Raw genomic sequence first — 12,519 nt, 5'->3', positions numbered from 1 at the left:
TAAGAGAAACGTTAATGGTCATTGTACAGGAGGTAACAATTATGATTTTGATGAGCTGAGAAGTGATGAGAGCACGAAGGAAAAGTTTCGGTGGGAATGTAGGAACAGGTTTCTAGTCCTGCAGACTTTGATGGAATCTGAAGACAATGATATTTATCAAATGTGGAGAGAGGTAAAAGAGGTTTTGCATGAGAGTGCTAAAGTTACTATTAAGAAAAAGGGAAAAGCGAGAAGGAAAAAGTGGATGTCAGATGAAACATGGAATGCAATTCAGAAAAGGAAAGAGGCTAAGTTAAGAAGTGAAGAACAACATGTTGATGGCCAGGTTTAAGTACTTAGAGCAAAGTACTGGAGTTTACATTCTGAAGTAAAAAGACTCGTTAGACGTGATAAGAGGAGACTATATGATGAAAAGGCGACAGAGACAGAAATTAAATTAAGTAAAAATGACGGTCAGAGCACAAGAGCAGCGTATCAGGCCATAAAGGAGTTAACTGGGACTGAAAAGAGAAGGAAGGAAATACCTGTACGAGATAGAAATGGTAATTTGATGACTAAAGATTTGGATATAAAAGGAAGGTGGAAAGAGCACTTTGAATCTGTTCTAAATAGACCAATCCCAGCTGAAGAGGACATTTTGCCAGCCGAGAGAGATTTGCAGATAGAAACAGGGGATATAACTTTGGAAGAGGTAGCAAAATCTATAAAGTTGTTAAAGAATTTTAAGGCCCCAGGAGAGGATGGAATATTCCCTGAAATGCTTAAGGTGGAAAATGACGAGTTGATGAATGCGCTTTTGAAACTTTTTAATGTGGCTTGGGATAATGGTGGAATTCCAGAAGAGTTGAAAAATGGAGTGATTATAAAAATACCAAAAAAGGGAGATTTAAGTGTGTGTGACAATTGGAGGGGGATAACTTTGACACCTGTAGTTGCAAAAGTCTTTTCCAAAATCTTGTTGAACAGAATAGAGCCAGTAATTGATAAAATTTTAAGAGAAGAACAAGCGGGATTTAGAAAGGGTCGAGGATGTAATGATCAGATTTTTATTGTAAGGCATCTAATGCAACAAGCTAATGAGATGAAAATGCCACTTAGTATGTGTTTTGTGGATTTTGAAAAGGCGTTTGATAGTGTTTCACGTGGAGCTATGTTGAAAATTATGAGATTCTATGGTATACCAGAAAAGTTTGTAAATATTATTAGAAGCCTGCATGAAGGTACTTTTTGTAAGGTAATGGTGGGTGGTTCTTTGAGTGATCCATTTCAAGGTAGGTCAGGAGTGATTGAAGGAGGAGTTCTTTCGCCATTGTTGTTTGTTTTGGTTATGGATTATGTTATGAGAAAGGTTGTAAGGAGAACAGGTACAGGAATTAACTGGAAAGAAAATAAGAAGCTGATGGATTTGGACTATGTTGATGATATTGTACTGATTTGCGGAAGTATTTACGAGATGCAGAGGGTGCTAGATCGTCTGGTGGAGGAAGGAGAAAAAGTGGGATTGGTAATAAATTGTGGAAAGACTGAAATTATTAATATGAACGTGGAGAACCAAATCGATTGTGTAATTGGGAAAAATGTGGTGAAGAATGTAGAAAACTTTAAATATCTGGGAACGATTGTATCATCTAATGGATCATTAAACAATGAAATTGAGGAGAGGATTAGACAAGCTTGGCGAGCTGTTGGACTGTTGAAATCTGTTTGGAATAATAATAATATGCTTTCGGTACATACTAAAGTGAAAATTTACAAGTCCATGGTTAGACCAATTTTAATTTACGGGCATGAGTCATGGTACAGTACAATTGCAACTGATCAGAAAGTAGTAGGATTTGAGAATAAAATACTGAGAAGGATTCTTGGGGTAAAGTGGCAAGACAGAGTTACAAATGCAAGAGTAAGGGATATTACGAGACTGCCAGTTAATGAATATGTGAGACTGTCTCGCTGGTAGTGGCTGGGGCACATATACAGAAAAAAGGTAGTTTAATACAGGATGTGCCAGAGTGGACTGCTAGAGGAAGAAGAGGCAGAGGTAGGCCGAGGGAAACCTTGTTGAGGACAATGAAAAAAGAAGCAGGAGAGGAGTGTTGGTGGGACCTGAAGGAGATGGCAAGAGACAAATATTGGTGGAGAGAGTTCATTGAGGCCCTATGCATCCCATGGGGTGCCACAGGAAATGATTGATTGATTGATTGATGTAATGACTGACAGAGAGGTTCTGTTGAACTTACATGTTAAATGCACATGCACGAGAATATGTCCACCTCTGCTCCTACGGCCGCTTTAACCTTGGTCTTGTTTCCTTAAAATCTAGACCATCGCAATCTTCACAGAGTCCAGACCACCTTCAGACTTCCATCCTTATCTACAAAATCATCCAACACCAGTCGTTACCACATGGGTACCTTCAGTATTTAGTGAAGCCTCCAATTCGTTTGTTTAGGATGTTGTTTCGATAGATTATTTCCACAATATATCACCTTATCAGTAATTAACAAAAAAAAATTACACCTCTGTGTTTCGATTAAATTTCCCTGTACCTCTCGAATTCAGATTATGGCCCCTCATACCTTACCATACGTCCATTGCTTTACCTTTTATGTTTCTTTTATCTTGCTAAAACCTATTCCCTCTCCACACTTGTTTACTTTCTGACTACGTTGTTTAGCGATACACACCAGTGACCATCATTTTCCTTTTCTTCAGTTTCCCATTTTCCTTATATTTCCTGTTACCTTTCCCCTTCATTCCACTGGTGCTTCAGGCAGAGGTGTAGGTAAAAACTTTTTAACACCAACGTCATCCATGCCCCAGTTGTCGAGTGGCTATTCTCAGCCACAGTTATGTGGTACATTTCTACGTAGATGCCCCACTGTACCAGTGATGTGTTCTCATAGTTTTTGCGGCACCAAGAGAGTGAGTGACTGACATAAGATCGGGGCCAGTTTGGGAGGAGTTCATGGCATAATGACCTAACTTGACTAACAGTTCTCGGCAGAAACAAAATCGAGGAACAGACTAAACTGGTTCTGTTAGCTGGGGATACTGCCTCTCTGGCTGAGGAAATAAGGAAGAGAATCAGGGCGGTTGCCATGTTGTGGGCACTTAATCCCATCTGAGGCTCGGGGATGTAACGTCAGCTTGCTATAACACCACAAAGAATGTAATCAATAGGTGCTTGAGAAGGCTACCATTTACGAAGGCATGATCCACCTAGTGGAATTATAAAATAATGAATTAGAGTGGAACAATGTTTACCTAAATATAACAATTTCTGAAGACCTCTTCATGCGCCTGACTAATATTGCTGGAAAATATCTCGAGGCATAGGACTAGGAAGTAAGAGTAGAATAAAATCAGTGTAAGTGAGGGAGTAGATGTAACAGCGTATTTGTTAGTTGTTGTTACATAACCTCCAAAGCCACTTAGACTGCGACCTGTATACTTACCTACTGCAAAGTGATCCCCGGGCATGACTTTAACCTCCTTGGGGAGTACGTGGGACTGCTGGAAGTCGGTTGCATAGTTAAGGTCTTCCGTGAGGGGCGGCAGCTCCACGTTGCCCCGGAAGTGACGCACTCTGATGGCCCGTGCTGCAGTATCACAATGGTTGTAACAGAGGTAATGTCTCAGGAAACAGTAAGTTATATATACCGAGAAGTGTTTTCAAACTATGCATTTAGGGAAGGAAATTTAGAGCTGGAATTAGGGATAGCATTCCTCCTTAGCTTTTTTTTTTTTTTTTTAAGACGGGATGAACAATGCTTTACTATCTCCACCACCACCAACAACAACGCAGCCAGATTATCAGATATAGACATAAGCAAGTGGAAAATAATGTCAGCAGATCGGATTTTTAGTAATTTCTCTTAATGATGATTTAAATAGCAGAGGAGAGAATGACGATGTCTTGAAACGATCTATATATGAACTTATTTACAGCACCTGATTCCTGCTTCGTCCGAGTGTGGTGATTCTGAGTCTCTCTCCTGTCCTGTAAACGTTTGGCTATGGACTACAGCAGGTTAGTGTCTACTGTCAGATATTATAAACTGATAGATACTCGACATCAGCAATACTGACCTGATTCTCCGACACATGGAAAGTTACTGATTTTGTTGCATAGACCTGTCATATTTCCTTGATTAGCTAAGACAATATCGCTTGTGAACGCTGATGCCGGCATTCCAGTCGGCCAGAAATTTTGTCCCGAAAGTAAAAAAAAAAAAAAAAGTATAATAAACAATAACAGTAAAATTGGTTTATTTCAAGGGTATTTAATGGGTGTGAAGCTAAAAAGTTCAGACACATGCCCAGTTATCCTGATAACAGAATCTTAACATGAAAAACCAATGGCTTAAAAAAGAGCAGGAAAATTCTTCCCACGAATGTATATCATGAAATACCAGCCACTGTATTTCAAAGCACAGTCACGTAGGCGGTGAATATTGTAGCTGAGTGAAGTTAAAACTGACCGAGGTAGTGCCCATGGATGACGACGTTGAATACGTTGACACCCTGGCTTGGGATGGCTAGTGCGGTGCAGTCAGAGGCACAGTGACCCACTGTTCGCCAGAAAGGGGTGCGAGGCGGCACCGTCAGTGAAAACACCAGGGAGTGACCCAAGGCGAGGTTACCAGCCTCTTCCTTTCTGGTGACACAAACAGTTATTGGTTTCCACTGCCCATAACACTGAAAGAAAATCTGAAACTACATTAACGAGTGCATATTACAATATATTTACAAAATATTTTTAAAAACGTTGCTAATGTTAACATGTGAAGCCTTGGTCATCGGATGGCTGCGCTCCAAACTGCTCAGTCTTTAGCCGCACCTCTGGTTAGCCCCGTTACCCAAAGTTTTTTACGTAAGACCTCACACCATTTCTACTTTGGTCTGTCCCCTGGCACCTTTCCTTCATTATCAATATCTATAATCCTCCTCACCCAGTACGCTACACCTCTTCCTTTCTCCCCACATACCCATAACATCTCGGTAGTCTCTTTTGCATTGCATCATAAATACATCATGCCAAAGTGTTCTTTCACTGCTGCACTGTGTAACCTCTCCGTTAAGGAGGCAATACCCATCCACTTTACTATCCTCATCTTAGTTTGCTATGGCTGTTTCTCTGCAGTACAACACCACTTGTCTCTTTTCAAAAATAAGTTCACAGAGATGTTATTAATATATTACACTGTTACTGTTTCGCTAAAAATTTCTGAGCAATACATGCAAGTGGTTTGTTCTCAGAGGAAGACAACACTATACTCTCTGCCTGAAGGTAACAAAACTACAGTGTGTTAACCTTAACCTGTTGGAGATTTTCGTCCTTTAGCGGTTCTACATCCTTTCCATGGCACTTTTTGTGATCTCATTTTATAGCTCAGCATTCAAGATGGAAAGATGGCAAATTTAGGCAAAGTTTCAGATATATCTTAATATATATATATATTTTTTTAAATATATTAATAGCCTCGTTATGAGCCGACAGACCTTCTTTCATCTGTACTTTATGTGTATTCGTCTGCGCCCCCTTCGTTTTTGCCTTACCCTTAACATTTTCATCAAGTTTGGTTTTAACTGGATAGAGACTGCTTAAGTTGCCCATTCCATGTGGCTCAACCTTTTGGCTGAACCATAACCCTCTCACCGATTTTGAAAAAAATCGGATCAATACTGCTTTAAGTATTATGTTTACACACACACACACACACACACACACACACACACACACACACACACACACACACACACACACCTCGCTGGTGCAGTGGTGACGCTCTCGCTTGCCAACTGGTGGACGGGTGTTCGCGCCTCGCTCAGGTTGCGAAAAGTTTCACTGACGAAGTGGGTGGTTACTGTCCCCCTTGAGCAAGGGGACGGGTGTGTGCGTGTGTGAAGGTCACAGCCTTGCCCTTAGATCGGACTATATGAGCTCTCAGCTCCCTTCCGGGAGGGTAAAAGCTGACGATCACGACCATCAAGTGATCCTGACCGACCCGGTGAATTACACGTCGGCATTGCACCCTCCACTTTTCTACCCATTTTTCATGACAAACCTCACGTGATGCAGATGTGGCACCTACCCTGTGTGTGTGTGTGTGTGTGTATATATATATATATATATATATATAATTTCATCCTGCATTAGTGAAAAACTCGTTCTTTTCGATGTCTCAAAACACTCATTTCCTCCGTTTTTCTACTAGCCACAGTCTCACATCATATCGCCTTCCCTTCACCAACATAAAATTTTTGCTCTCGTTGTTATTATCATAAAATTATTATTATTCCATCCATCCATCCATCATCCAGTCCTACGTTGCGCCATGAGGAGCGTAGGAGCCCGGGGCTAGGCAGTTGGTCCCGACATTTAAGATGAGAGTGACCAGCCTCACTCATCCCTGAGTGGCATTACATGAGCAATCAACCCCAACCACACCTTGGATATAAACCTTCACCGGCTCAATCCGACTGGAGCGCAATAATTACCCATTAAACCACCAGGTGCCGAAATTTGGTTATATGGTTACCACCCAGCGTAGTAAATAGTTTCCTGGTGTACAGGAAACCATTTGGCTTGTCACTCAGTGTAGAGTCACCCACAGGCAGAAGGAAGAGGAAAGAATGAAGGAAAGAAAGACAGAGAGGGAGTGTAAAGTCACCCGTAGGCAGACGGACAAGGAAGGACTGAAGGAAAGTAAGACAGAAGAGGATGGAAGGAAAGAAGGATGGAGGAGAGGAAAGGGCAGACACCTGACAGCAGCACTACATCGAGTGAGTGGATGGTGAGCGCCCCCACGTACTACATAGATTATTATTATTATTATTATTATTATGTAAATTTATTGTGGCAGGTGGGGGCACTCACCATTCATTCACTCGATGTACTGCTGCCTTCGGGTGTCGCCCTTTCCTCACCTCCATCCTTCTTTCCTTCCATCCTCTCCTGTTTTTCTTTCCTTCATTCTTGCCTCGTTTTTCTGCCTACGGGTGACTGTACAATGAGTAAAGCCAAATGTTTCCTGTACACAAGGAAACCATTTACTACGCTGGGTGGTAACCATATAACTAAATATTGGCGTCTGGTGGTTTAGTGGGTAATTACGGCGCTCCAATTGGATTGAGCCAGTGAAGGTTTATATCCAAGAGCTGGTTGGGGTTTATTGCTCACGTAATGGCACTCAGGGATGAGTGAGGCTGGTCACTCTCATCTTAAATGTCAGGGCCAACTTGCCTAGCCCCGGGCTCCTATGCTCCTCATGAGGCAACATAGGATTGGACGATAATGATGATGTAAATTTATATTCATTATTTACCCATCAGTACAACCCTGATACTCTGGAAAACATCGTCGCTGAAGGCCAAGCAGGAAAGGGAACAAGAGTGCAAGGGGTCTAAAGGGTCTAAAGAATACAAGGTCTGCCCTCGTTTCACCCCCTCAAAAATAAATAAATAAATAAATAAAAGTGTTCAGCCCCGAGCAAGACGTAGCTGGCAGGAGAAAGACAGTATCACGGGATGATTTGCCCAGAGAAATGCTACCAAAATCTCTCACTTTGTTTTCCAACGATGCATATTTTCAGTGTAAAATTTTGCTCAAGCCAACAGTAAGACATGTCCATCAAGTGCTGAGGGTTGGGGTGAAGTTCGTGCTATAATCAGATGAACTTTTTTTCGCATTCTTACGAAAGACAAAAGTTCGACTACTGTTCCACTGTGTATACGACATATTTGTACTATGTCCATCAGTTTCCTCCCTCAGCGAGAATAATTTCTGGGCAGAGAAGCATACCAAGTCTTTTTAGCCTAGCAGAAAAAAATAAGAAGTAGAAGAGATAAAAATGTAGGGTAATCTTTGTTTCTGACCATACTTTCAAATTCCACCAAAGCAAAACATGAGAAAGATGTGGTAATATACCAATAATCTGTAGAGAAAGGTGTAGCAATATTCATTTTGACTGTGGGTAAAAGCAGAGTATATAAATCGATTGTCTTGAATCACAGCGGCGTATGAGCTGATTCCCGAATACCTGAATTAATTACCTCAGTTTCTCCGTGTAGTAGATGTCCAATGCCCAGTCCACGGTAATTCCCCGCTCGAGCATGTAGTTGTCATAGTGGGCCTCGAACAGCAGGTAGGTGGCACCCCCGTGCAGGTCACCCATGGGAACACCAACCCTCTCTGGCAGCAACTCACCCTAGGAACACACGTCACAGGCGTTATTATTATTTTCTTTTTTCAGAAGAAAAACAGGGGAAGGAAGAACAATTTAAAAAATCCATACACCAGATTTCAGGTGTCCTATCTTCATAAAAAATCTGTAACAGGACTGCTGTAGTCATGGTATATAAGCTTTAACCTCTTGGACCGTCCACTTGTTGGGTTCAGATATTCGTAATATCTCTTCTAGAGTTATTTATTTTCTCTGAGCTGTATTTCTTTTGGCCTGGGAGATTTTGTAATTCCTCTTCCTCAGCGATTTATTGCCAGACTTTCCCAGGGTTCGGCCAAGAAACTCCTTTGTTACCGAGTTACTTACTGACTGATTTACTTTCAGGCTAATTTGAAATTAACTATTTGAAGATTCCCCAGAGCCTATAAGACACTCACAGAGGCTTTCCCAGCCCCTCCCACCCCCGTGGTCAGTAGAAACTAAATTCATATTAGGAAAGATCATTGAGTTAGGAATTTTTATAAACAGTAAGATTCTTTTTGAATGACAAGTTAAATTCAGAAAGTGCCTTTTAAAGCCCATTGTTTGGTTCAGGGCTCATATTCAGATTTCTGAGTCATATTTACAAAAATTCTTAAGCCATGTTGATGAAGACTCTTTTACTAAAAGTTTTACAAGTGACTTAGAATTCTGTATGTAATAACTGAACTGCAACTTAACATATTAATCACTGGTCTTGGCCGTGATTCAATCTCAGGCCCTCGTGCTTCATAGGTGCGCACGTTACCACTGAGCTAAAGAGAGGATTCCCGTTTTGCCTCAAGGCAATGCAGGCTTTTACAGACCCCATTACATCTTTTCTCCCCTTGGTGATTAATTTGGTGATTTTTGAACACGGTAGCGTGGCATCAGAGGCCACCATTGGGGATGCTGTGGACCACACCGAACAGCTCATCCCTGGGATGTTAGGACTAGGACACTGTCAGCTAACTGACAACATCATTGCCCTCCAAGCCTCGCCTCACATCCCACACCCCTGCCAACCAAACCGATGTAATAACCGAAATGAAACTTAACAAAATAATCACACTGGCGTGGCCGAAATTCGATCTCAGGCCCTCGCGCTTCCATATGAAGCACGAAGGCCTGGGAGATTTCGTAAGATCTCTTCCTGAATTATTTATCTTGCCTATTATCCCTTCTTATTTTGTCCTTTTTGCTTGTTATTGATACAAACTATGTCATAAAAGTAAAGAAGTGGCACGAAGACTCTCACAGCAATGAGTATACAGCAATAACAGTACAGTACATTTGAAACTTAGGTCAAGTAAAACGTATGACAGTACCATGACTGCTGTATCAGTGCAGATCTACATGTTATGGGGCATATATCGTGGAGAAATATGCAAAAAATCTAAACTGTTTTTTTCGCCTCTGCCTTACGTACAGTATTGACTTGAGATTGTTTTGATGTATAATAAGACCAATTATTTGCTTATAAATAGGTTATTTTGCCATTCATACTATGCATGGGTCGTGCAGGACAGGCCTCTAGTCAGTGGAATGTGAAGCTTATAAACAAAACTTAACAGAAATCTATACTGAATCTACTATTTTAATGATTACCTGTGGTGAAGTAATGTTTATAACTAGTAAAAGCTTAGTCAAGACACAAATTGCATATCCCACATTCTGTATTCCATTTACCTGCAGCCACCAAAATTTTCCAGTAAGGTATATAGCATGCATAGTGTTCAGTGTGCCACTTTTCATATTCATACATGCTTTTCCTTCAGCATAATAGTACTTCTGGGTCAAATTTCATGTGTTTAGGAGAATTAGACCAGGAGATAGGGCAAAATGAGTTGTCCTCTTTCAGTGAGCCGTCCTTAAAAAAATCTGGTGTAACTCAGCCATTTATTGACCATAATTTGAAAATATTTCACCCTCATAATACCATTTCCAAGTCAAATTTCATGTGTATAGGTGAATTAAATCAGAATATGAGACAAAATGTGTTGTCATCTTTCAGTGGGCTGTCCTGAAAAACTAAGTTTCAATACAAAATCTTCCATAAATTGACTATTTATTGATCAATTTTGTTTATTCCAAAACCATTTTACTTAGACTTCTGGGCACAAGAGAAAAAATGCTTTTTTAACCATTTAAACTCTCCTTCTTATATGTACGACACAGATCTTGAACTTTTAGAATTTAAGAACAAATAATTTCTCGCCCTAAACATGTTGTGTAGATGAATAAACACAATTACTTTTTTTTCTTTAAATTACGAGTAAATTACCCTTCAAATGAACAACACTGCAGCATAAATAAAGAAGTAACAGCATTTTTATTGACACGAGTAATGTGTGCCGTGACAAACGCCCCTTAAGAACGACTGTTTAATTGTTGGCCTCACTTTATGACCAAAGAATATAGCAAAGAATGAAATTTTTAAAGTAATCTACTCGAAAATTATTTAGGTAATAGAAATTTTAACACTAATTCTCTTATACTAATCCATTCTTTCCCAGAGCTTAATGAAATCGACTGGAGGAAACAAAAATGGAACAGAACGTCACAGTGCTGAAGTGGTTATTGAGGATTGTTGCTAACACACTGAACACCAGGGAGTCTCTTATACTGAATACATATTAACCAACTATAGCAAGAAGGTAAAATTACACCAACATATTTAAATGGCTAAATTAAGATTAAGAGAACTTTAAACTCCTTATTCTGAAGTGACAGTATTCAGATAACAATACTAGACAGGCGCAAGATTATAGACAGACTATAAAGTTTCCAAAGTATTGTTATTTACTGAACCCTTAGACAACGAGACGCCATCCTAGGTTGAGTATAAGCATCAGAAGAATATAATAAGTCAAAATTTCTGTCCTCCTCACAGGGTTTAGAATATACCAATGGCAGTTTTCAATTATCTGTACATGGACTGGTCAGCTAAGGCACTCAGAAACGAAGGCAGACTAGATTCATAAAGCTATATTATAACGTGAAAACAGAGAAACAGAACCAGTGTTTCCCACTTATAATTTTAGCTCTTGTCTGCTTCGCTTCTGTTCGTCTCAGGTCATTTACCTCACTGCCGATGCCCCAGTTGATGAGGAAGTGGGTGCACTGGGAGAGGTGTTCTGAGGAAGAATTCATTAAAAATATTAACTTTTTCTCATGAAAGTTCTCAAACCAGAGGAATCTCAGGAATATTTTTGTTCTCCATTTTCATTCTAATTTGGTTATGAAGGTGCTTGGTAGCTGTTTATTATCAGGAATAAGTGTGTGTGTGTGTGTGTGTGTGTGTGTGTGTGTGTGTTCTTTCATTTTCATTTAGTGTCGCCATTAAGTGTTTAGTAGCTGTGTGAATGAAGATAAAAGTATAACAAAGTAATTGTAAACATAACTAATGACTTGTACTTAAAGCTTTAATCGGAGAGGGGAAAGCTAGACCCAAGACCCAAGAATGTTTGACGGAGGTCTATAGAACGGCTTTGACAGATACGATTAGCCTGCATCCCATATTACAGCGCACAGTCACGAACGATATGGAGACGTCACACACATTCCAGCTGGTCAGACTGGTGCACTGCGTTTGTTTTCCCATTTTCAAAGTTCACCCAGCATTACAGTTAGTGACCTGGAGAGAAATAGGAAGACCAAAGGCTGGAAGTTTGCAGAAGAGTTGTTCTTTCAAAAAAATAATGATAATAATAAAAGAGAGATCAATTTTACAAAGCCATTCATTTCGAAATGCCTGGATACATTGTGCTTAGAATATTGGAGGTCATAGGCAAAGGGAAATGCACACTAACATAGATCCTGAGGTGACCTTCTAGATACAAGAAGGACTGAAAGTATCGTATATATATATATGGGCACATAAAGAGACTAGTGAGGAGGAAAAAGAAGGAGGTAAATGAGGATCTAGGAAGAAAAATGAATGCAAACTACTCTGAAAATAGGAAGTAATTCTGGAAAGAGGTGCGGAAATGTAGAAGTGAAAGCGGAAAGAAATGTGATGATGTGAATGATGTACGTGGTAAATTATTAACCGAGGAAGATGAAGTAAGGATCAGATGGGAAGAATATTTTGAAAGCCTAATGAATGGGAATAGAGAGTGAAGAGCGGCTGTAAACATGACTGGTTGTGGGGGTGTGCAGAGAAAGAATGCAGTGCCAGGAGACGTGACACTCACGCAGGTGAAGAGTACTGTGAAGCGGCTGAAAAATGGGAAAGCAGCTGGGGTTGATGAGGTGTATGCAGAGATGCTTAAATGTAGTGGAGAGAGTGGAAAGAAGTGCTTGTTGGAGACAT

At 40.3% G+C, this 12,519-nt stretch overlaps 1 protein-coding gene across 1 annotated transcript in view; it reads right to left on the bottom strand.

The window, feature by feature from the left end:
- Positions 1-12,519, bottom strand: part of LOC145402049 (DBH-like monooxygenase protein 1 homolog) — an 85,232-nt gene that overhangs the window by 32,790 nt on the left and 39,923 nt on the right. The window contains exons 6-9 of the mRNA XM_080274146.1: positions 11,289-11,341; positions 8,056-8,210; positions 4,482-4,657; positions 3,456-3,599 (exon numbers count right to left, since the gene is read on the bottom strand). Coding sequence (XP_080130272.1) covers positions 3,456-3,599; positions 4,482-4,657; positions 8,056-8,210; positions 11,289-11,341 — 528 coding nt within the window. The remainder of the gene's footprint in view (positions 1-3,455; positions 3,600-4,481; positions 4,658-8,055; positions 8,211-11,288; positions 11,342-12,519) is intronic.

Source organism: Coenobita brevimanus, chromosome 57, assembly GCF_032717465.1.
Source record: "Coenobita brevimanus isolate Jiangsu-jjx chromosome 57, ASM3271746v2, whole genome shotgun sequence".
In the NCBI taxonomy this organism is placed as follows: Eukaryota; Metazoa; Arthropoda; class Malacostraca; order Decapoda; family Coenobitidae; genus Coenobita; species Coenobita brevimanus.
Note: the sequence above shows the minus strand (reverse complement) of the source record. Positions and strands in the feature narration are given on the sequence as shown.